Source organism: Ptychodera flava, chromosome 16 (genome assembly GCF_041260155.1).
Source record: "Ptychodera flava strain L36383 chromosome 16, AS_Pfla_20210202, whole genome shotgun sequence".
Classification (NCBI taxonomy): domain Eukaryota; kingdom Metazoa; phylum Hemichordata; class Enteropneusta; family Ptychoderidae; genus Ptychodera; species Ptychodera flava.
Window position 1 is genome coordinate 22,415,836 of NC_091943.1, and position 27,130 is coordinate 22,442,965.

Below are 27,130 nucleotides of genomic sequence, written 5' to 3' on the forward strand. Positions count from 1 at the left end.
TCAACTCCAATTTGTAATGATCTGCGATTAAAAATAACTGCTGTAAACGTAAACTGAGTTTTTAGTTGAATAATCCGGCGTTCCTCTTTATGACATCAAATTACCAGTTTACTATCAAAGCTGCATTCGTATACGTGCACTCAGAAGCGTATTTTAAACTGTCATTATTAGAATATCATAAAACGCCCTTGCTTAGGTAGTGTTTAAGTTTGCTTGTTTCTTGTGTACGCTCTCTTTTCCGTTTTCGGCTTTCTGAAAGTGCTTTAGTTAAAAAAGGGTAAAAACTGCAAAATGTGAATAATTTTCTTGTGAGTTTTGGCTGTTGACAACCAATCAAAGATCCCATGGCCAATTCTGGATCCCAAGCAGAATTATAATACAAATATTGGCTGACCCAGAAAGTACATAAAGCAGTACAATTTCGATCGGACTCGAACTCACAACTTACAATACCGAGTCACCTAGCAAAGACACCACAGTCAAAACCGCTCGGCCATATCACAACCCATAAAAAAGAGCGGTTTAATAACCGAACGATACAATTATTCCGACTGCGACCCCCACCCATGCGCTGAAGAGTAGTAGTTCTTGAAGTAGCACATAAGTTTAGCAATTTCAAATCAAAAAGGGATCCAACTCTATGTCCAAATTGTTCAAAAGGGACAAACTGGTGATCAGGTGGATCAAAATAATAAAATGAGAATTCACACTACTACTGAAACAAAAACTTATATTTAAACTATATGCAAAATGCCGTTTTACACTCAAGCCAAAGTACTCATTTGAGCGAATGGAATTGGACAGTGTTAACCGATTGCCAGGAATACGATACACATTACCCTTACAAAGGCGGCACTATTTTCTTAATATTTAATTTAAAAGAATCGCTAAACTCTAAATATCCGACCGTTTTACAAAACCTGTGAAATATGTGTCATCAATTCGAAGCTGGCCAACAGAGCACGTGGCAATATTATTTGCAGGGCAATGAGTATCTGGCGGACTTTGACGAGACTAAGTTATGTTTGCAAGGACGAAATATTTCGTCTCCGCTTCGTTTCCTGCATTTTATACTGCGAATTGCTGGACAGGTGCCGTTCAAAAGATATATTTTCCTCACTTTACGACTGTAGATGACAGCGTACACTCACCTTAGAGGAGTCGGGAAAAGTTCGGCAGAAAACACATAAATCATACCAAAAGAACAAGTTACTGAAAATTTGCTTATTGTAGCCAGGGTGATTCCTATCCATAGGGTAATGCCACCTTTTGAAGATAAAAATGACAAACATTTATGGCATTTCTATACATCAATGTAAGACTTTTCTATGATCGAGAAACGATTCCATGTTTGTTTGTCTTTATCTCTCTATCAGCGCCTCTAAGCATGGTATTGTCTGATTAACATCGCATGTTTTTCTACGTGAATACATATGTCAATTATTTGACGGTACTTACATGGTGGTACAAAAGTTGCACCAACGCATGTGATTCCACCGATGACCATGGTGTAAAACATCGACCAACGGCGGCCCATTCTCTTGGTGTCCATGATGAACAAACCTAGAACGTAGGCTGGAATCTCGACAGCCCCGGCCAGGAAACAGTTGAAGTAATCACTGCCACCGAGATTGGACGTGTTGAATGCCAGACCGTAGTAGACAAGTGTATTGACCGACCTGCAATGAACAGAAGTTGTTTTTGATTCTACTGCGCATTGCTGCTGACTTTCTTCTCTACGAACACAAGTTATGCGCACGCTTTAAGATCATCGTAAATCTACGGGTAATGTGAACTCTTTCTACACCGTTTCGCCGCAGGAAACATTGCCAGGTTCTTATCTAAAGGAAAACGTCTCATAAATATCATAAAGAAAGAAAATAATAATTGATCATGTAAATGATTATTAATCAATTATAATTTTTGAACTAGTGTTACACTACCAAAATCAGACGGTATTAACTACAAGGACACTCAGATATACAAAGACATAGTGGACATGTCGACAGATGTGACTTGTGATAAGATCTGCTCGATAACTTTTAAGATTAACGGCAGGTTGTCGTCTTTTTAAAAATATTTACCAGTTGTAGAACAGTATGAGTGTCTTCTTTCTCATGTTAGGCAGTCGAAATAAGTCTAGCATAGTTCCTTTCTCCTCATTGGTTTTGTTCGTGTCCTAAACCAATCAGAGTGATAAATGTTAGTATTGAAAGAAATTGGACATTATGCGGAGGGATTCTTAAGAATCAAAACGAAAATATTTCAGTATATTTGAAAGACATCGGCCAGAAAAGTGCCTTTCATTACCTTATCTGTGGAAGGAATAAAGCGGCATCTAAGATCAATAGTACTCGCCACTTCCAGTCTTCCTTACACACTTTCAACATCGTTATACCAGCCTTACACGACGCGACACTTTACCAAGTGATCAACTATGCCAACATAACCCTGATCATGTCACATTAGATTGTCATTAACACATTCAAATTGAATGTCAATATGAGGTTGTGAAGTATGACAGTATTTAGTCCCCTAATGTCAACAGTAGTACTCAAGCATACCTTAGATGTAGTTTCGCCCATTTTCGTTTGGTTCCAAGATTCACTGAAGATGTCGTCTGGAACGGGTACATTGTTGACACGTCCACATTTCCGTATAATTTTCTCTGCCTCTTTCTTCCTTCCAACCGCAATTAGCCATCTTGGAGACTCGGGTATCAGCCTTTAAAAACAAAGAAATATGGTTTAAGAAAGTAATTGCGCAACCGAGGGGTTGGCAGTTGTAACGTTAAAGTATTTGAAACGTAATACCGGTCTACCATAAAAAATGTCAGACACAGACACAGACACAGACACAGACGACAGACACAGATATATATATATATATATATATATATATATATATATATATATATATATATATATATATATATATATATAAGAGAAGGAAGTTTAAACAAACATATTGGTTAATACAAAATGCAAATTTATAACTCACCACCAGTAAGACAGAAAGAGTATCGTAGGAACTGAGATCACCAACTGTAAAGTTTTCCACTCTCGAATCAAATAGCCATACAGCGCCAACATCATGTATCCCACTCCAAAGAACACCATGTAAACCATCCCAGCAAGGGGGCGTTTTGATGGACCAGTAATTTCTGTAGCTGAAAGTAAATTTTTCCAAATTATATCTGACCGTTTGTCACGGAAAGCTCAGTCCTGTTTTGGTTTGAATCAAAGGAGTTAAATACGAAAAAGGGAAGAAAAGATCATTCTCAATGACTTTGTCCCCGCAAAATATAAATTTGTGAATATGCAACAGCAAAAACGTACAAATGTGATTGTAGATGCTGCTTCCAAGTGTAGAAGTGACATATAGGCAAAAGAAAGTTTCCTTTTTCTCTACGAATAGAAGTAAGTTGTGACATATCCTGAAAGTTCCTTCTGTACAATTAAACAAATGGCATCAGAACATGGAAATACACAGATGACTGTTAAGGGCGCTATCAAATGATATCTTAACTTATCGAAAAAAGTTAAAAGCATTAAATAAAGCTTAGACTGGAAGAAGAATCAATGAAACTAACCAGAATGTAATCAATTTAAAAAAATGCAATGTCAGTAAGTCATTGTCAAGAAAAGGAGAAAGAGAGAGAGAGAGAGAGAGAGAGAGAAGAGAGAGACAGAGAGAGATAGAGAGAGGAGAGACAGACAGACAGACAGACAGACAGACAGAGATTTTACACATCCTCAGAACCAAAGTAACAAAGACACTGTGTGACGGCGATATTCAGGTATCTTTCACCCGGAAGAAATTCCGAATTGAGAGAAAATCTAACAAAGAAGGCTGCCAAAATAATTTTGCACGCATGCTGTTTTCACCTTAAGAACTATGGTACGAATTCATTGAGCAGGAATAGGTCGTATTAGATCGAACTGCAAGAGACATAGCAAGGCAATCTTGTCACTGTTTCTCCTCTTACCTACAGACATCTAATTTCTAAATCACAGAAATGCGGTATCTTACCGAACACAAATGCCGCTAAATAAGCTCCATACGAGGTCATTCCTACTAGGAGTCGAGCAATCGCGAACATCCAGAAGTCATTCGAGAAGGCCGTGATCACTCCGAAAACAGTCATGCCAGCAACACCTATCAAAAATCCCCTTTTACGACCTAGCCTGCAGAAGAAATAATAATAATAATAATAATAATAATAATAATAATAATAATAATAATTTATAACACAAGGAACATTTTCAAAATACTGACAGACAATAATACACACACAAAAACACACACACACATATATATATATATATATATATATATATATATATATATATATATATTTATATATGTGTGTGTGTGTGTGTGTGTGTGTGTGTGTGTGTGTGTGTGTGGTTTGTATTTATTTATTTATTTATTTATTTTTGTTTTCACACGTCACCTAATAGGAAAGACGATGTCACCAAATGTCACCATATTCGCTGAGAATATCAGTGGACTACGCCCCGAATTTCGACACATTCCTTCATAATTTATAGCAGGAATAATGGTGTCAGCTATTGGTGTCATACGACCGGATCAGGAGGGTGACAATTCCCCGAACGTTCGAACTGAATTGGAACACTTTTCAAAAAGTGAATTACTTTGAATAAATACGCTTTGTCTTACCTATCCAATATGTATCCAAAGACAAGCGATCCGATGAAGAATCCAACCATGTAGAAGGACGTTGCCAACGCATTTAGAAACTCACGGTCACACACAAGATCAAACTGTCAAATTTAAAGAAAAAACTGGTCGTCTGTACTTTTATTATAAGATGTTAGGAAAAAATGTGTGCTTCGGTTAACAAGCCCTGCGTAAATAGCATAAGTCAGTCGGGGTCCTGTTTGCCTTTAGGGAGCCTTCAAAAATTAGAGGGAGGGGTAGGCCGGGGGAATTCGGGGGAGGGTCACTTTTTAGAAAACAGTTCAAGGGGGAGGATCACTTTTTATAAAACTTTCTTGGGGGAGGGTCACTTTTGACAGAAGCTGATTTTATGGTCAAAACTTTGATTGTCCGTGTGATATTTCCTGAATAGGGAATCACCAACAAAATGCATACACATTATCCACAATTTTCACAAGCAAAAAAGATGCAGTGGTATCCTACATTAAACACCTTGAACAGTTAAAACTGATAAAAGACAAGAGACAATAACACAATGCAACAGGTGTAAAAGTGTATGTCAATTATTAAATGTACACAAATGCAAGATATTGTCAGTTTTATATTGGGAAAAATTGTGCATAGTTCTCTCATAGACTATCATGTTCAGTAAATCAACTTTTAAGTGAAATTCCAAAATCAAATTTCTTGCACCACCATGGACTTGTAACCACTCTAGTCTAATTAAGAACAATAATGTAAATAATCAAGCATACATAAATGCACAGATTTATCTAATTTGTACTGAAAAAAAATTATTCATAGTTTTATCATAGACCGCCGTGCATAGTGAATCAACATTTCAGTGAAATTCCAAAATCTATTTTTTTTGCACCACCATGGACTTGTAACCACTCTAGTCTAATCAAGAACAATAATGTAAGCAATCAATCAAGTATACATAAATGCAAAGATTTACCTATTTTTGTATTAAAAATTCATAGTTTCATCATAGACATCATGAATAGTGAACCAACTTTTTAGATGAAATTCAGAAATTAATTTCTTGTACACAAATGCAGATTCTAATTCCCAATTGAAGCGAAGTACATTTAAATACATTATCAACATATATATTATACAGATATAGCATGTTTAGTGGGGGGAAATTCTCAATTATTTGCCTGATAGACTCCATGTATTATGATTTGATATTTTTTGGATGAAGGACTAAATCAGTCATATCTTGGCTTCTTATAGTTGAACAAAATATGGTGACCCTCCCTCAAATTTATGAAATACCATATCTCTTCAAAAACTCTTGCGTGATAAATTGCGACAACCCTCCCCTTTGTAATTTGTCCCAAACATAACAACTGAACCCATTGTTATGTAAATTAGCTTATATTGTTTCAGCTATTTCTGGGGAGAATACCACAGTGGTTGGAGGAGGGTCAAATTTTAGAATATTGGACAAGGGGGAGGGTTACATTTTAGGCAGCATGATAGGGGGAGGGTCACATTTTACGGTACAGGTGTGCGCGAAAGTCCCCCGGCCCACCCCTCTGTAATTACTGGAGGCTCCCTTACATGTATTTTCATTTCATTTCATGTAACCTATCAAAATTTGCAAAAATCATGCGTGATTTATGAGAACGAGGGGAAAAGGTTAGGTTTAGAGGGTTTGAAGTAGGCAAGGTTTTGTTACCAGAAACACACCTATTTTTTATTAGGCCAAATGTAACCTTTTCAAAAAAATTCTAATGCCTCATAGTATGCTTCAAGTAATGTTTTATTGAATCCTACCACAGGCTCGTCCATAAATATGAATCAAACCTGCTATTACAGCATTTATCACATGAAGTGGCCCTTTTCTCCACCTGTATGACGTAAACCTGCACAGATAAGAAATCCATATTACCCCTGTTGTACGTCATCAACAAGAACTTTTTTCTTGCATGGTACCGTTTGTTCATACCTGCACGTCGCGACGGACGCATACCACTGCAAACATCATGAATCAAAGTCCGTCAGACGAAAACATTGCCGACAGAGATCGGGATCCGAGTTGACACCGGCGGAGACCGGTGACGGCACCGTTGTGGCCAAAAAACAAACATGCCATATGGCCTACTATTTGTGTCATCGAAATGATCTTTCGCGCTCGCCACGGTCGAAACTTGTGTGATATTTTCAAAAACCAAGGCATCCCAAAAAATGGGAATTACAGTTTCGATCGTGTCGTTGCATTTTACTTCATAAATCTATTCGTAAATATTCTAAATAACTATGGCTATCCGTCGCTAACGCGATGAAAGCTATGTCCGCCGATGACCGACTTGGCATCAACAGCGCGAGACAATGATTGTCACGTTCACGTGACCGAAGCCGTATGTCTGATTGGTAGAGAATCCGTCCGATGTATCAAAATTTCAACTTAATGGAATTTCTGAATGAAAGTATCTCCTGGGTGATGGGTCGCTTTACCCGTGAAATGAAAGTAATCCGCGTAAATAAAACACAAATCGCGACAAAATACATGCAATTTGTTACAATAATCATGTAATAAATATATAATCCCATGGAATTTTTCTCTGTTTGACGTCATCGTACACTCGTGTTATTCGCGGAGCCGCTCAACTTCTCGCCTTCGGCTCGGCGAGCGATTGTGCGGCTCCGCGAAAAACACTCTTATACGATAAGGTCAAACAGAGAAAAATACCATGGGATTATATATAATTATCAAATACATAGACCCAGCTATCCCTATTGCATTACATCACACTAGAGATATATGACGAGGATGAATCCATACGACCCTGACTACTTTTAAACGTAAAGGAAAAAAATCAGCTGTTCGGAACTTATTTCGAATTCCTGAAACACAAAAGTGGCAGGGTAATGAAGCGTAAGGAAATATTGGGTATATATGAGTAAAATAAAAAATATCATGAAAACTATAATTTTTATGAATTTGAGGGTTTTTTTCGTCGTTGACTTTCGATGAATTGTTTGATTTCTTCACCACTGACATTTTTGTACGATAACACAGGACAAGTACCAATCACCCCTGCAGCAGTAAGAATAATCGCAATCATACCAAGCCATAATCCAATGACAGTAGGTCAGAATTCGTAAGACAATAGTTGTAAACATAGACAAAAATAGCGTCAATGACACTGTAGCTCCCATCCTGGACTATTTAGTGTTTGTTCTCTGGTCAGATATTTGAACATGTGTGAAAGGGATAAAGTGCATGAAGTGAAAATACTTAATGTAATGTACTGGAGACAGTGAAATATGTTTAATGTATTTATTCAGAATATAAAATGGAAAAAATACAGAATTAGAAATATCGTATACTGTGATACAACCATTAACTAAACAAGTCATTGAAAATGACAGTCCCCACTTGTAATAGGAGTATTAATCTTGATGGGTCAGGGAAATGTGGTCATTAAGAAGTATCACTGGAGTGTATATGTTGAGATCTATGGGCAAATAGGTCTATGTCGTTGTTCCAATTTGAAACACATGAGGCATGTCTAAGTTATGGTTCTAAATCGGGAAAAAAGATCAGACCTCTAGCAGTATTGGCCAGCCAAGAAATACATATGCGCATAATAAATGAGGTACAAGATGTGACATCTTAAGGTCTAATATCCTATCAAAATTGGAGGGTATAGAACTTGTGGTTACTGAGATATGCATATATATGTATAATCAAGGTCAAAGGTCATTGAGGTTACATGACATTTTGAAAAAAAATTATATTGCTAATTAATCCCTATATGCCAAAAAATCAGACCTCTAGCTCTATTCACTTGCCCAGAATTAGATGTGTGCAAAATTAATGAGGTAAAGCATGTGTTGTCATAAGGTCTCCCATCCTACTAAATACAAAGGACATAGCACTTGTAGTTACTTATTTATTGACATAAACATATATTTTAGGTAAAAGGTCATCAAGGTCACATGACATTTGGTCAAAAATTTCTCTCCTATAGTTATCCCTACATACCAAAAATCAGACATCCAGCTCTATTGGCTTGTTCAGAATGAGATATGTGCATAATTAATGAGCTACAATATGTGGCATCATAAGGTGTCCAATCATACCAGATATGAAGGGTGTAGCACTTGTGGTTACTGAGTTATGGACAAATATGTATATTTGAGGTCAAAGGTCACCGAGGTCACATTACATTTGTCAAAAAAAATTCTCTCCTATAGTTATCCCTATATATCAAAAATCAGACCTCTGGCTCTATTGGCTTGCTCAAAATTAGATATGCACATAATTAATGAGGTACAATATGTGGCATCATAAGGTGTCCCATCATACTATACATGAAGGGTGTAGCACTTGTGGTTACTGAGTTATGTACAAATATGTATATTTGAGGACAAAGGTCACCGAAGTCATGTCACATTTTGTCAAAAAAATTGTATTGCTAGGTTATCCCTATATACCAAATATAGTTATCAAAACAAACCACCAATTGTATGAAACATGGGCCTAAATACAGACAGACTGACATTCACAGACTGGCACAGAGTGATGACATTGACCCCAAGTGTGCCTTGGCCCATGGAGAGTGATAAAGATATAACAAAAAGCTGAATGTAATGATAAAATAGTTAAGTATAGGCCTACAGACACTGAGGGTGAATATGTTACAGCAATTTGATTAGTTTCTTTTCATTTTCTACTTCTGTGATAATTTTAAGACAATCAAACTGCAAGGCAGTTTTAATATGTAATTGACATAATTTAATTTAATATTTAATATTTAATTATTTTATATAATTTAATTGACATACATGTTATCTTTTACAAGCACACAGCAAACTGTTCTTGATTTTTCATTTACAATATTTGACATAGACTGAAATACATAACATGCAACCAATATTTACATTTTGCCCATGCACCAGATACATGGAGAGATTTCAACATGCAATCATTAACTCAGAAACCCTATAGGGAAAAGTAAACATTGTTTTCTTCCAGAACAGCTGGTATATCCACATCTGGAGCAACTTACAAATTTAACGAATTACACAAGGATGATGACACAAGAGATAAAGTTAAACTGTGGTGAACTTAACTATTCCTTTCAAATCCTTACCTAACTTGATTGACATCTTAAACTAAAATACACTGCATGTTTAATGGCACACAAAAATACATCAGGGGTGTACCATTTTATAAAAGGGGTTGTCTGGAAGATTGATGAGGAACATCTTTTTTATCCGATACACTGTACATTCTTTTTTTCCCACTATCCCACCTTTCCTTTTTGACAAACCTTCTGTGGCTGATATTTTTATTGACATTTGTTTGGATTTTTTTCAAAATCTGCCAAGACCCCCCCCCCCCTCTCCATCACTCTTTAACATTGAAAAAAACTTTGAATATATTTGTTGGAAACCAAACCTGCTGAAATCACCTCAGCTATGTTTTCTCATTATTTTTTACCGCATTTCAACACCAAATACAGTTTACCATTTCAAATGCTTACTGAATCACAACATTATCTTAAACATAGGGCCAATGTCCCTGAAGCTACTATATAGACATGGATACAAAATTAAGTATTTCCTGACTGTATGAAATCATCTCACTAAGGTCATCCTAGGGACCTGTGAACCAAATATTAAGCTGTCTGACCAGCGGTTTTGAAAAAAACAAGCGACCCAATAGTCGACAGAGCTCTGCTGTGTTATGTAGAGAGCAACTTTTTGTGACATATGTATTGATGAAGATGGTTGAGATCTTTGATAGCTCATTTCAGGATGGCCTGACCTAAAATGGCAACATTAGCTGCAAAAATACAAAATGATGATTTCATCATAATTATGTATAAAAATGTATACAATGTATACAAAATATCAAAGCTATCACATGAGTAACTTTTGAGAAACAAATATTTTGACCAAAAATGGCAAAAATTGACCCAAAATACAAAAATTGAAGATTTCATCAAATTTCACTATATCACACTAGGAGAACCCCCAGGAACCTGTATACCAAATATCAAAGGCATCAGACAAGTACTTTTTGAGAAACACATTTTTGACCAAAAATGTCAAAAATTGCACCAAAAATACAAAATTGCAGATTTCATCATATATTCTATATATCATATTTAGTTTATCTGTAGAAACTGTATACCAAATATTAAAATGTCAGACGAGCGGTTTTGATGAAATAAATTTTTGACCAAAAATGACAAAAAAATTCCTTAAAAATACAGATTTGCATATTTCATCACAATTTGAACAAATCCAAATTGGGTTATCCCTAGGGACCTGTATACCAAATATCAAAGCTGTCAGACGAGCGGTTTTGATGAAATAAATTTTTGACCAAAAATGACAAAAAAATTCCTTAAAAATACAGATTTGCATATTTCATCACAATTTGAACAAATCCAATTTGGGTTATCCCTAGGGACCTGTATACCAAATATCAAAGCTGTCTGACCAGCGGTTCATGAAGAAGAAGATTTTTTACCAAAAACGCCTTTTTGGCACTAATTTGTATATTTTCAACAATATCGAAAAATAAAAAAAAACAATTATTTCAGGTCAGCGCAAAGTACTTACATGCTAATTTTTCATGTAATCTACTCAGTGGTTATTGAGATTTTCAATTTTGACTGTTTTACATTTTTTCACTTAATTTGCATATTTTTGGCAATGACAACTTCATTTGAATCTCATCTACAGCCCATCATCCATGTACACACCAAATATCAAGATGAAATGTACAGCGGTTTTGGAGTTTTTGATGTTGACATACAGACATACAGACATACATACATACATACATACATACATACATACATACATACATACAGACATTTCCCTAGCCTATAAGAATAGCTTCCATTGCCATATATACATATGGCTATGGGAGCTAAAAAACAGCACAGAACAGACAGTAAATAGGCGGTACACAAACAAAGTCATATTCATGAAAGAAAGATATATGGACCTCTGGCCAGAAGATCAAGAAGTGATGTCAGGTGTTTCGAAAATAGTAAGCGCATCCTGCCCCACATGTGGCACCCGCCATATATCAATCTATAAGTCAGATAGGTAGTGGTCACTAACTAAGGCCAAATGTCATCGATGCCATCAGTGATCATTTGTCGAAGAGAATGTTTTCTAAAGCAACATTAAAGGGTTTCAAGTTCAACATAACGATGTATGCTGCAGCGGCATTCAACGAGTCGAGTTAAGGAAACGAAGGGCGTTCATCATTTCTGACAACAATGACGATACTCCGGACTTGAGATATATCAGAAGAATGCCATTTTATTAGCTCACGTGTTCACTCACGTGAGCTTAGGTCGTAGCGATGTCTGTCCGTCTATCCGTGTGTGTGTATGTCTGTCTGTCTGGACTTCTGTCTGCTTACACGGGAACTCAAGAACGCCTGAACCGATTCAAGTCAGATTTGGAAGACAGGTACCATACGGTAATAGCAAGAACGAATTAGATTTCGGTTAGTGTCGTTTGCATATAAATGAAGTCATGAAATATCATTTTCGTTTGCATTAATAGTTTCCAATGAAGACAGTAATGACAGTGTTGACATATGTCAAGAAATACTGCACGATATTTCAAGAAACTTTTCACACATGACAATCTCACAACATTATGATGAAATTGTGAGTATCATGTCAATTATCTCTCATTTGCATATTTAATGCACTTTTGTGATTGGTGATATATTTCCAAAATTCCTGCAACAAAGTTGATGACACATGCTACAAATATTGATCTCATAGATACCTAATTGTACTGACAAACATTGGGCAGTGTAAAGTTAACAAATACCTCATTTGAATTTTTGTAATTAGTCATATAACTCCGAAATAACCTCACCAAATTTTGATGAAATCTGCTGAAGATACTGATCCGACATATATCTGACTATGTCGAGAAGCGTTTAATAGTGTGAAGTTAATTAAGGGTTTATTTGCATATTTAATGACCTCTGTAATTAGTGATATAACTGTGAAAATATGCACCAAATTGGTGAAACCTGCTACAGACATTGATCTGATAAATATCTATTTCCGCTTGATTCGCACAGAAAAAAAGCTCTACGAGGGATGCTACAAGAGATGCATCTTTGGCGTGTTCACAGTTATTCTCGGCCTTGATATGGCAAGTACAGCTGAGCGCAGTAACATCAGCTGTGACCTGGGCACGACCGTATAACACAAGAGCATGTATTTTTGTAAAATAGTCCCTGCCGTTCTTTCCCAGTAATTTGCGTTAAATATCATTTCTGAAAGGTTTATGTAGTTTATTCAAGGAAAACTGGGTCTTGATAAATATACAATCCCCTCGTATTCCTCACTCGTTTGTTCGCGTTGCAGACGCGTGATTCCCTGTGTAGCGGCCCTACCCCCTCGCCTACGGCTCGGAGAGATACGGCCGCTACACGAGGAATCATAGTCAGCGACTCAGCCACACTCGTTCGGAATACTGGGAGATTATGTATACTTATTGTTCGTAAACTCAGTTCAAATAGATAAATTTGAACGGATATTAATTTGAAAAAGATGTTAGATTATTGAGCCTATGAGGTTACAGGCCTTTCCGGATAGCATTGCAGAATGATGAGTTTGTTATTTCTCGCACAGTGACGGTGTATTGCAAACAGTTATGTATAACCCGAAGTTTTCAAGAATGTGTCTCGGAGTACTATATCTTTCCATGATTGGCGTTGGCTCATTTTTCCCTTTAGTGAGTAGCGAATTCTTTGTCAAAGAGTCGAGCGCTACAAAGGATCATAATTGAACCAAGTCATGAACCCTTGAAGTTTGATAAAACTCAGTGATGACAATCGATGTATGGCAGAGCTCTTATAGTGCATTTAATATGCAATTGATTTACGAATAGCATGTCCTGCCTACCTAATTATTATCACAGTTCAGTCTCGCTTGAAGCTGTGTACAACTCATACTTATCGAAATCACACTAGTAAGTCTCGATATTTTGCCGCGTACAATAATCGGCCAAAAACATTCACTTCATAATCAGCATACCATGTGTATCAAATTTTCAGCAGCTACATGTCAAGATGACAAACGTTTGTGTTAACATGTACAGCTTATAGACAGTCAGTTTTTCCTTTAACGAATGGGAAACAGATGTTACAGAACAATAAGCTTATAAGTTTACGAATTGTAGAGTATTTTTAGAGTCCATTGTTTCATGCAAACGATTGCAAATGACTCGAAGTACTCAAGAATGTGTCTCGGAGTTTTATTTCATAGATGGCATTCGGTAATTAAGTTACTCGATGGGTCATGTTTAGGTCAATAAATCTTGCTATAATGTACTGTACATATCAGCAGTCCTAGCATAGTCACGATAGTTGGTCTCGATATGCGACCACTTACAATGCTTGAATGAAATTATTTAGTTCATAATCAATTTGCCATGTGCATGAAACGGCCAGTGTCTATATCCTTAGACGAAAAACTTGTATTCAAACCCTGATAAAACTCATTACAAACACAGGATGATCAAGACTATAGACAATCGCTTTGTACATGTGAGCAAATGATCATGACAAGTGTACACACCCTACACATATCATGGCATGATCTAAGGGAGCTTTCGTTTTTTACAGGGAGGGGGTCGGTGGAAATCGGGGGGGTTGACTTTTACAAAACTGTTTTTAGGGGGGTCAAATTTTACAATCAATGATTAAAGGGGGGTCAAATTTTACAAAAGTTTGTATTGAGTTATGGAAAAAAAATTGACTTTGGAATTTCACCGAAATGTTGCTTGTGTAACCAATGTTTCGAGACGACAGAATAATAACCGACCAAAGCTCAGCCTAATTTATTTCTCTAGCAGGGCCAGCTAGTCTGATACTAGCGTTAACCTCTCTACAGCAGCAACAGAGTATGTAGCCCTGAGTACAGGTCTGTGTGTTCCCAACGTTATACGGCCTCCATCACAGCCCTGCAACGGTCTGTGGAGATAACTGGGGTCTCTACAGCGAGATTCAAAATGGGGATCTCCATGGGTAAACAACTTGTCGAGTACGTTATGTTTCAGAAAATGAGCGGTTTTGGACGTTAGGAGAAGTTAATCGCATCTTTTCTGGGATTGGTTAGGAGGTAAAGGTAGGCAGGGAAAGGATTTTGCCCCAATAGAGCAGAATTTCGGCCAAAAAGTCCGTTTTTTCATCATTGCGGTCCAGATCCATGCCGCAGAGACCTCAGTTCTCTTCATAGACCGTTGCAGGGCTGTGGTAGAGGCCATATAATGCAGGGAACACACGTGCACAGACCTGTACGCAGAGCTACAGAGCATGGGGCATGAAATGAGGAACTATTACACACAGTTATATAATGTAACAAACAACTTCTATATTGTGTCAAATATCGGGGTCTACATATAAAATAGTAAAACGTACTTGAAAACTATAAATATTACCCCATGGTAACAATACCCATACTGATCGACCTCCCGACGGCAGGAGTCGAACACACTTTCAGAACAAAAACTGTGTTCAAACCCTTTCTAAATGCTTAACAATTTCTATGGAAAACTTAACGTTACCGCAGAGGTACCTCAGACTTGACCACGCGGCTCGGAAACACAAATAGTTCACACGCGACTTTAACTAATGTTCGATGATGAGCACAATTGTAAGTCCGGTGTAATGTCCGCACATGAAAGTCGGCGACAACACACGCAATTCACTGCTAAGCAGCGTCCAGTTCAGCTACCACGGGCGCAGCCATCTTAGATCTTTGTTTACTTCCGGTCGGCTCTTCGGGGACACTCGTTCTGCCGCACTAACCTGAAGTCTTCCCCTGCAAACTCCGCGCATCAACAAAAGTTCAGTGGAACAATCACAAATAATGTTCTCATGACAATCTCAGACATCTGACTGAACTCATAAACGGAATAAAGTTCGCAGTTACAGACAATTTGCTGCAGAAAGATCAGCTTTCAACTTGTTACTACTATATAGTAAAAAGAATTCAGGTTGACCTATTTACGCCCGGATCTTTTTTTCACCTCGTTCTCCAAGTACTGATCGTAAAGAGACCCTGTTTTGTGGCCACACGTTCTCTTCTCATTCAGGAACACGGTGGTACAGTAATATGTTGATAAAAATTCATAATTTTGATAAAAAATGCGATTTTTCAAAATCTCTCGCAAAATCCCGTGTACTCTCGCTTACCCTAACAATTGACGGTGCCCCCGCGCGAGAAATTATAATAAAGGCAAATATAAACAAACACAGTCGCATTTAATGAGGTACATTTTGGTAAGTTTCTTGCAGATTATTCTGACATTCACCTGATTTAATTTGTTTGCTTCAATTATCTCCGTGTTTGCGATTAATAATTATAATATCCCGTCTCCGGTGGGGGGCTCGTGACCGACTTTTTGTTTGTAAGTGCGCACGACCGCTATACGTGACCCCCGTCGCTTACCCTATGTTCTAACGGAACAAATTCAGCACAAACGAAAACCGCTAATTTCAAGTATCTTTACGCGTATAATGTCCCGAAACATGTTAATTTACTCCAGCCATACCTTTGTTTACTCGTCCCGTCTTTAAAATTGTGAATGGGTTTGATTTAATGTGAATTAGCGACATCAAACGAACACTCCGGACAAGCCGCGGAGTCGCACCCCCGACCATGTTTTGCCTGTGCAAACAAACATGAACCTATGACCGAAACGGTATACGCTCGTAAAAGAGGCGTAGATTTAAAGATCAATAGATAGAAATATGATGGGAGCCATGAGCTTTTAAAAATTACAACATTCAAACAACATGAACTATTCAAAACTTCCAATTTTTAAAAGATATTTCGATTTCGCGCGCGTCGCCAAGTCGGTCGCGGCCCAGACGTACAATGAGGTCAACGAACTCCTGTGTATGTTACAAGCTGATGAAAGGCGCGCCGTATCTCCTGGCCTGGGAAAAATATATGTGCATATCGCGCAAAGTGAGGAGTTTGTGAAAGGATGTTTGGATATGTCAGAAAGATAAAGTTTTACAATGAGTAGGGATGTGGAGTATTTCTTTTCAACTATTGCTGTCAAATTGCCGTGATTAAACATATCCAGTCCGGCCGGGGCTGACACCGCCGGGATGGAGTGGCGGATGTCGATCATCACATGGAAGGACGTGAAAATGTTCTGATGCGACGTAGTCCGTCCCTTAGTTTATTCTCAGTGCATGGAGCCTTAGCTTATTATTTACGCGTTTGGAAATGTGTGATTTACAAAATATCCGCAAAAAAGTAATGCGAGATAGTAGTAAGAAAACTTTACATGGTATGATCTATCAACGCCAACGCCGGTCTCTGGGTAAATATTGTCGAGGCGGGTGATCGTACTCAAACATCCCCGGGCTCTCGCTTTGTTCAAAGTTGCGACTTTGCATCAATGAATGACTTTCCTATCATTGGATGATATTTAAAAAATAAAGCCCTCCCATATCACTCGGGTTGATTGTCTTCTCTAAAACTTGCGCAATGATTGGTCCTTTCCGAATATTTCTCAATTTTATACCACGTGGGGGGAAGTTCATCAACAACAAGGTCTGTGAGTGGTTCGCAAATTGCAACTTTCGTCTCACAAGATTGTCAATCAAACAGTGTCGCGTCCCACGTTTTGTCTCCGCACTCCAGGGTGAAAAAGAATCACTTTGCGAGCAGACAACGAACATTTTAATGAATTGATCATTTTTCAACATTAAAAGTTATATAAATGACAACTTTAACTCACAAAAAATAACATGATGATGAGACAAAGATTGAATGAGGGAAAGTCCTGACACATTTCTATGAAATCCAGGATAACTATTTGTACTGTTGTTTGTTGATAGTTATAATTTCCAACACGTCTGTATCTTTTCAGGTCATGTAAATACAATGTTACACTTTACTCGTTCCTTTAGCAATGACTCATACTTTAACATCTACATAATTTATTCTTCAACACAAAAGTCACTTTTCTTTGGCTATGGTACGTCCACTCTCTCTCGAAAGAAATTATGACACCTTCATTATCCAGAAAACAGTGTAGCACATAGGATTGTTTATTTCAAATACTACATGAATATGCAGACAAAAATCAATAGATGAAAATTTTGTTCAATGCTATACATGTATATCATTGATATAGGAAATATACCAGTGTATCCAGAAATACCAAGTGTACAAATATAAATTTGGCATCTACTTGAATTTTTAGGGGTGCCCAGAAATAAATATTAAATAAACATTATTTATTGCTTGGTATGCTTTTCACAAAACTGATGAAGAATGAATGAATGAAAGTCAAGGTGACATTTTAGTATGATTACGTTTAGCTGTGAATACCATGTTGTGGACTACAGTTTGAAATAAGATAACCAAGGTGAAAATCAGCAAGCCGTAGATCTATTATTGACCCTATTTGAAACTGTCCCTCAGCTACAACATCATGTATTCACCTGGAGATACAAGAATCTCATCCACCTAAATCTAACGGTACCCTTCAAACCACAAGTTGTCTGAGCTCCGCCAATGACCAAAGAGACACAATGAACAAAAGATGCCGGAGAATCATAATTTTATTTATTTTATCATTTCTTCCCGACCTTCCTTATTTTCATTTTCGGACAAATGATAGTATAATATGGAAGGGATTGAGAAATATCAATCCCCAACTCTTTCTGTATATTACAAAATAACAAATAACTGAAAAAACATGGAGAGGCTTAATCACGTCATGGTCTCCAAACCGATTCTGTAAAATAGTTTACCCTAATTGCCTTTTTGGGAATGTGCAACTTTGTAATCAACTTGCTGTGTGTATTTCAGGCGAGATAAACACTTGCGAGTGTAAAATTGGCGTCATCCTCATACTCACTTCAGCTTCACAGGGCAGGTATGGATTTTGAGTGTGAGATGCTGCGGTGTCATTTCTTCACTAGACTGACGACGGTCAGATCTGACTATTCCCAACAGTACAAGCATCATATCATGCATTTCCAGTTATCTCTTTCACAAACATTCATTCAGTAGGGTTTTGCGAAGCATCTTGTGGTGATACTAAATATTACTATCATCTCAGCGTGCAGTGCGTATTGCATATACGGCACGGCTTTCACTTGTGTGAGCAATGGTCGTTCGATCGACTTAAGTAGAGGATGGCGTAGGGTTTAAATAAACAGTCTGATCCGCATAAAGTTCGATCTCTGCCACTCACCGGTTTCTTTACATATCTGCTTACTTGAGTAAAACTCAAAATACAAAAATATCTGACACGCTGACACGTAGACATTCCAGTGCAGCATGCAACGTAAAACACTCTCTGGAAAGTTCCCGTCTTGGACTCCCTAGGTATACTGTGATAACACACAAGAACTCCCAGGCAAAAAAGAAAATTCTTTTAAATACAAAACTAGCTAAATATGTGTACTTATAGACTCTTGGTTATTGATATTAATGTACTTGATCAGAATAGGGTAGTTACCAGTGCATGTGTGAGCAAGAAATTTGATTTTGGAATTTCATCGAATTGTTAATTCACTATCTTGTCAGAGGAAACTATGAATAATTTTTTTCCAATATAAAACTAGTTAAATCTGTGTATTTATGTACGCTTGATTATTGATATTAATGTACTTGATTAGACTAGGGTGGTTACAAGTGGATGTTTGTGCAAGAAATTTGATTTTGGAATGTCACCGAAATGTTGATTCACTGTCTTGTCTATGAGGAAACTATGAATAATTTTTTTTCCAATACAAAACTATATAAATCTGTGTATTTATGTACTCTTGATTATTGATATTAGTGAACTTGATTAGACTAGAGCGATTACAAATTCATGCGTAAGCAAAAAATTTGATTTTAGAATTTCACCAAAAATGTTGATTCTCTAGTATGTGAGGAAACTTTTTTCAGCCCGGGGCCACAGGGTGCGAAGGGTTAATGAATCAAATCTGATGATTTTTTTTTAGGGGGGGGTCACATTTTACAATTGATGAATTGAGGGGGTCAAATTTTAGAAATTTGATTTGGAGGGGGGTCGCTTTTTACATTTCATTTGTCGCTCAAATTCCACCGACCCCCCCTCCCCGTGAAAAACGAATGCTCCCTAAGTGATTTATATGACTTGACATTTAACGTTATGTATAACTGTTAAAATCTTGCCTGTTAGCCAAATCAGAAGTCCTTACTAATCTAAAGTGTATAGGTTGCTGCTTTGGAGCAAAAAATCACTTAAAAGAATTAGATTCTTGAATACACATGAATTGACCATGTTGCATCAACTCAGAACTATTTTAAGTCTCACGAGAACAAAAGATCAGTCACCGATACAAAAACAATCACAAATACAATTCTAACATACGAACACGAAAGACCAAGGGTATTGCCCACTTGACCACGTCTAGACGTAGGTCGGTAAACCACCGAATATCCAACACTCCTTGGTCCTTCCTCAACCATTTAACAACCCAGGGACGGCTTAGTACACGGTATTAGGGTCGAACGCGCCTCGGGGACAGATAGTCGAACTCTCAAATTTCTACAATTCTTTTCTGATCTGCCACTTGTGGGGGCTCATTTAAAGTTTTTGGAGAAAGGAAAACTTTCACCGTCTCAGTTTTTCGAAAATCCAAACTTATATTTTTTCCCGGAGAGTCAACACAGGATTGGCGGCAATTTGGAGTTTTAAATATTGCAAAATGTTTGGGAATTTGTTTCGCTAGTTCCAAACTTTGGATGGTGACCCTCGATTTCTATTGTTGATTTAGTAAGGGAATAGTTAAAGTTTAATTTAGGAAAGTTTTAGCAAAAGTTTAAGTCTTTACTTTCGAGGCACATACTTCCTAAATACAGTGGTCCTACGTTCAAGTCTTACCTGCTGGGGCACCGTAGATTTGTACTGCGATTTGTCGTACTCCCATCCATGGTCGCACTTGATCTTCGTGTAGTTGGCATTTGACTTTTTTCCATTCTCAATGGAGTATATGATTTCTTTATAGGTAATATTATATCGATAACACTGTTCGAAAGATAATTCCTTGCCACATCCAACATCTGTGTGCTTGCTTGGAATGGTAAGGTTTTTCACCATCTCGGCACAATTGCCTGTGAAGTTGGCGAGACAGATTTGTGCGCTCACCTCCGCTGCATCGGGAACTTTGCACCAGGATTTAGTGCTGGCGGCGAGAAACACAGGGCAAATAGAATGGTATGCGCAAGGAATGGCTATTAGACCCATCAGAACGTATACCAACTTCTGGTATTTGCCAAACTCACCAAGGATGTGCTTCAAAACGTCATCGAATTGCAGCATTTTTGACTGAAGAAAAATCAAAAGTACAGTACATTGTATGTTACACTCTGAAACTGCAAAAAGATCCGTAGGAAAGCGGGGTAAAGTTTCCACAGTATATCGTGTATTTCAGAAGAAAACCTCATTGCTCTGATGACCTCTACACACCGCAAACAGTCATGTAAGGTCACTGCCTGGGTTGCCATCTAACCTTTTTTCGGTCTTGCAGTATGGCGCATATGTTACTCTTTAAAAAGTTTTTAAAAAATTCGCACATACTTTGCTGACGGAATTTCAATGAACGTTTTTAGGGGGAAAGTAAAATTTCAGACTCAGTAGTTAAAAAAAATAAAATAGGAAAGCTGTTTATTTTTTATTTTTGTTTAGTTTAAGTGATTTTACGATATTCTCCGCCATTTAAAGGTGCAACGTTGAAGCATCCAGTTACATGTGTCCGAAGTGAAATTTCGATTTAATATTAGTTATTAAAGTTGTACTTATCTGAGTTCATATCTCTTTATTTCCTCTCAACATTTGCGTTGGGTCTGGAATAACCCATTAACATATCGAATAAGAATTGTCAATGTTTCTGCCACAGCAACAGCGCGGTCGCCGTTTACTACAGTAACTGTATATTATTGGATGGATCATCTTTTCCTACTGTCTATCGACGTTGATAGTCTACACGGACTCGATTTGTCTCCGTTTTCTTAGGCGATTTCGGAGGCAACCAGGTGTTTGTCATTGAATGTGCAAAATCGGACGGCACAATCGGCTGAAACGTTGAGTGCAGTTGCTCATTCAATTGGGGCTCCAAAGGGGTTTCGAACGAGCGGGTGAATCATAGACAACACACTTTAGCTACATTTAACGTAGCGTCGCGCTCGTAGCTAGGGACATACGAGTTGAGATACAAGCCTGGATCGTTATGCTTTCAGTAACTGAAGCTGACACACCAAGATGTTGATTGCAGCACCAGTTAAAATCTTTATTACCAGATGGCAACGTGACACTCCATGTCTGAAATTCTACGTCGTCAGTGTACATTCTCTACAAAGTTATGTACTTTTTTACACTTACGTAACTAAAAAATTATCATCATTACACAATGGTCATCAAATGGCATTTTCCCGCCAGTCTTTGGTTGTTTCTTAAGAGTAAACAAGGTCACACTATGGAACATCCCGTTCTCGAGACTTTTAACTAATAATTTATCATATGTATGACGCTATCTCATAGGGGCTGATGAGCAGGAATGTGTCCAGGGCTGTGGACACAGACCTGTGTCCAGGGCTGTGGACACAGACCTGTGACAGGGTCTGAAATTTCTGCCTGTCTCAGCACTATATTTACAGGACTGTACACAGCAATATGAACACAGATCTGCAACAAGGTCAATAATTTCGTAATGTGTACACAATTATGCCTGTATTCATTTTTGTCATCAAAATAAGCCCATTCTCTGAAAATATACACCGCTGAAATCTGACACATTTTCAGACCCTGAAACAGGCCGTGCAAATTACACACTGACATACCACTGTTTGTACACCAGTATTTCAGTCATGTGGTCACAGCACTAGGTACACTCAGAAATTACATCACTGTATACATTTCTGTAATACCTGGCCTGATACAGACCTTTTCATACACCCCTTATATCTGACCAATTTTACAGGTCCTGTAACAGAAGTTATTTCTTAGGGACTGTTACAGGTACGTACTGATCGGACACTGTTACAGGCATGTACTGAAATCTTCCTGTAGTTTATTTGCTGTGTATGTAATTTTGGAGGTAGAATGGCCGAAATCAGAGTGGTAGGAAATATAAAAGTGATCCTCGTGGTTGCCAAAATGCTTCTGTAAAGCATGTCACGTTGAAGACGGGAAGAGGGGGCAAATTATTTTCCTTCATTTTGAAAATGTCAATGATGATTCTCAGCTATCTGCTGTCAAACAACTACTCTTATTTTAGAAGGAAGCAAGGCAAATACCAAATAACGAGCTCTGAAATTGTGAGAAATATACACTGCATCACATGCGTCGGATAAGATATTGATGAGTATCAGGCCAGAGGATTAAACAAATCTGATGTTTTGTTAATTCTAAGTGAACAGGAATAAAAAAATATCTTTCCGGGTATCTTTAGTTTGAAATTGGATGTTTATTGATTAAAAAGGAGGACGATTACAGTTTAATTCCATGCAAAAACAGACATACCATGAAGATACCGAAAAACAATTTTTTAAACCCCCCAAAATACATATTTTACGTTAGCTATGAAACTTTACAGCAGTTAATACGGTAATTAATTAACATATTCGATAAATCTTTTAGGAAGTTGCATCGTAGAACACTTACAATTTTTTTAAATCGCTTTCGCACCAAATACCGTTGGATTGCATCCGACACATTTAGTTTTAATAATTTATGAGATCAACTTTGTCTATTCACCATGATAAAAACTTAACCATATAGCGAAAAGAGGAGAGACGAATGGAATTTGACAAAAATATTCAGCTTATGACCATCTCCTCCATAGGAAGGGAATTTTCCTCCTCCACTTTACTTATTTTTCCATAACCGCTATAAACGTCAGGTCTTTTTTTCGGTTTCCTGTGAGAAGATACGTACAAAATGTGACAATTCCATTAGCTATTTATGATTTGCCTCAAGAAGATTGTAAGGATAAGTAAAGATCTATTAAGGTTGATAGCTTTTTTTAAAGAGTTGATATACTGCATACATGTATATATCGCTATATTAGAGGCGAAACGGAGACGCACAATTCATGATGACAGACGGAGTTATAGTGTATGAAAAAAAGAATATCAGAAATTAAATTGTGGTTTCATATTTTTTGTGTGTCGTAAGACAGAATATATGAAAAGAGTGACAGATGTTAAATGTAGACAAAACCTTAGTCTCGCATGCCAGACCTCGAAACCTGCGTGCGGCGCGAGCGGCGAAGCCGCGACCAGCGAGTAACCGCAGGTTACGACGTCTGGCTAGAACCGACAAGCTATATATATTGTCCAATAGAATGCTTCGAAAATCGGCTTGATGAAAGAGTACATCTTTTGTTTATTCATGAATGTAGGTGGAGCGTCTAAAAATAGCCTTTTGAATTTGACTGAATGATTGTGTCATTCATCCAGAAATGTTTCATTCGAAGTAAACTGCCTTACGTTGACCTCAGACAGTAGTACGGCTTCATGAAATCACGGTTACGCTATCCCCAGTAACCATGATGAAAAAATCTGCAAAAATGATCTATGCCGTTGAAGAAAGCGGTGATGGACAGCCTGAAACCGAAGCAGGAGGTAGCCATGACAGAAGGAAGGAGACGACGTTTCCGTGAATTTGCCGACAAGATATGGCCAATCTCTAATTTTAAGATTGCTCCGGCCTTGCTTCAATGCTTGCGATTGCATTTTGTTGATCGTCGACATCCTCTATGGAGTTTGCTTATTTATTTTGCTCCGTTCAAACGAAGCTCAGAGTTTGGGCCCCATTCAACTGCCGTTGAGCTGGTGGTAAATGGCTTCACAAATAAATTCTCGCCGTAGATTTTTGCTTGAGTGTTTTTTCGGCACAGATATGTGAAACGTGGTGGACAAGTACAGTGAAAATTCGTTATGACCGTCTGTACGCGGTGGTCCAAAGTTATTCTTATTAGCGTAGGAAAGACAGCCCACTTTTGACGTCATCACATTCCTGAGCAGTTGGTTCTTGCCTGACCTCGTAACCTGCGGTTACTCGCTGCTCGCGTCGCATGCAGGTTCGAGGTCTGGCATGCGAGACTAACAAAACCTTAGCGTTTTCTTTAAGTACAGAGTCAGAATGAGTAGATCATTTGGTCAATAAATGTCACGGTGTAGGCATTCATACTAATAGACTATATATGTAAGATAAAACAAGCAACAAAGCTTACTTTCCGAATCTCTCGCCTTCCTCCAAAGTTTCTGGTAACTTCTTGCCCCTTGTTTCGGGCAGAGGTAGAATCAATATTCCAGCGAGTATGCATGAGACTCCGAAAACTACAGCAGGGAGTTTTGCCCAGATCTTTGACATCAGCAACAGCTGGGGCGCTAAGATTCCTCCAATGCGGGCACACATTGAACACATGCCAACACCAGTTGACCTAAGGCAGAGGCACAGTAGAACAGGCATTTGCGTTAGCTGTGTTTTCATTATGCAAGAATCAAGTTACATATAATAAGTAAACGGTATGCCGGATATTGGTTTTGTCCACAAATAAGTGAAAAGCAGCTGTTTACTGGACAGCTTGATATCCTACACGGTGGATTAGCATCCTATAAAAACGCTATTGCAAGTTTGCTATTGAAACGGGTGTAAATACGCTTCTTTGAGTTTTTTAATTGTGTATACTATGATACCAATGCAATTGTATAACGATAGTTATAACCACTCTCTGTTGTCTATTTTGATCAATACAAAATCAAAGTTCATGCACTGAAATAGCTGCATAAGAATACTCAGCATTGAACTGAGCATTTGGCGACTATTAGGTGTTATAGAGCCTGGCTTAAGTCAAGTCTTGGTTCTGCGGCAGTGAAGAATGATCAACTTTCCCTGTCAATGATCATTCAAACAGTAAAGTAGAAAATAGACCATCGCTTATAGCAATCTCTAGGGTAAATGAGTGTCCAATTCATGAAAGCATGCGATGGCATTCACTCGCCAATAACTGAGTTTGGTATGTTCGAATAGCTGTGCAAGATAGACAACATGCGCACAAAGTCAGTTAGCTCAGCTCAGATGAGTGTAAGCCCTAACAATCCGATACCAGTGTTTAATATCAACTTCCTTGATGAAAACCTCGACTGTATAATATAACGAAGTGTAAATGTAGTGGTGGAGCCTATTATAAACATGTATTTACACTGGATGCATTCAGGATTTAAACTAGCCACATCCAATTACACTAGCATCGGTGAAGATTATATATTATTGCCTGAATACATGGGTTTATGTGCCCGAGAGCAGGTGACAATTTACCCGACGCCAGGAGGGCAAATTGGCTCCTTCTACAAGGGCACATAAAACCATGTATTCAGGCAATAATATTTTTACTATTTGCCTCTTCAAAGCTAATGCTATACATGCAGGGCACTTTCAAACAATTGTACCATTATCGACCAGTATCAAACAGATTTTAACGAAAGTCAAAATAGCAGTGCGCGTATGGATATTTTACATGTAGGGTTAAGCATCTACTTTGACGTAGAAAACGTCGAAGGGCTTCACTTGACCGGGTAAACATGGAAACTGGTCAGTACATCGTTCACCGGCCCGCTAACTCCCCGGATGTTCCTATTCAAATCACTGCACTGATTTGCACTCACATCGAGGCATGTAATAAATATATATATATATATATATATATATATATATATATATATATATATATATATATATATATATATATATATATATATATATATATATATATATATATATATATATATCATTCCCAGATCTGGTCTCGACACAAATGTCGTATATTCAACTTGACATTGTAATGATCCACTATTAAAAAAAATCACTGCTCTAAACGTTGACTTAGTTCTTTAGTGAAAAAATTAATGCATAAAATCACCAGTTCACTAGCTTTCGTACACCTGCATTTAGAAGCGTATTATTAACTGTCGAGGTAGAATGTCATAAAAAGCGGTTGCTAAGTAAGTATTTCTGGTTTTTTTGTTTTTTTATTTTTCTAAAGTACGCTTTCCTTTCCGTTTTCGGCTTTCTAAAAGTGCTTTAGCTAAATAGTCGTAAAAACTGAAAAATGTGATTTGGTTTCTCACTAGTGAGTTTTGGCTGTTGACAAACAATCAAAGGTCCCATGGCAAATTCTGGATCCCAAGCAGAACTATGATACAAACGTTGGCTGACCCAGAAAGTACATAATTCAGTACAATTTCGATCGGACTTGGCACCCAGTCATCTAGCGAAGACATCACAGTCAAAACCGCTCGGCCATACCCCAACCCTTAAAAATGAGCGGTCTAATAATCGAACTAAGTTGATACAATTATTCTGTCTGCGACCCCTCCATGCGCTGTAGATTACTAGTTCATGAAGTCGCACATGAGCAATTTCA

The 27,130-nt window shown here is 37.7% G+C and overlaps 1 protein-coding gene across 4 annotated transcripts in view; it reads right to left on the reverse strand.

The window, feature by feature from the left end:
* The window catches only part of LOC139114321 (organic cation transporter protein-like), a 41,153-nt gene that overhangs the window by 1,767 nt on the left and 12,256 nt on the right, over positions 1 to 27,130 (reverse strand). For 2 of the 4 annotated variants that reach the window (XR_011547844.1, XM_070675968.1), the window contains 9 exons: positions 24,938 to 25,147; positions 20,587 to 21,030; positions 4,684 to 4,787; positions 4,033 to 4,187; positions 3,001 to 3,169; positions 2,565 to 2,724; positions 2,085 to 2,179; positions 1,459 to 1,679; positions 1,152 to 1,266 (listed from right to left, as the gene is read on the reverse strand). Coding sequence is in view for 3 of the 4 variants with exons in the window: in XM_070675968.1 (XP_070532069.1) it covers positions 1,152 to 1,266; positions 1,459 to 1,679; positions 2,085 to 2,179; positions 2,565 to 2,724; positions 3,001 to 3,169; positions 4,033 to 4,187; positions 4,684 to 4,787; positions 20,587 to 21,030; positions 24,938 to 25,030 (1,556 nt within the window). In the remaining variant the exon portion in view is untranslated. Of the gene's footprint in view, positions 1 to 1,151; positions 1,267 to 1,458; positions 1,680 to 2,084; positions 2,180 to 2,564; positions 2,725 to 3,000; positions 3,170 to 4,032; positions 4,188 to 4,683; positions 4,788 to 15,275; positions 15,397 to 20,586; positions 21,031 to 23,147; positions 23,620 to 24,937; positions 25,148 to 27,130 lie in introns of those variants that run through there. The other 2 variants (XM_070675970.1, XM_070675969.1) reach the window with 2 other exon arrangements.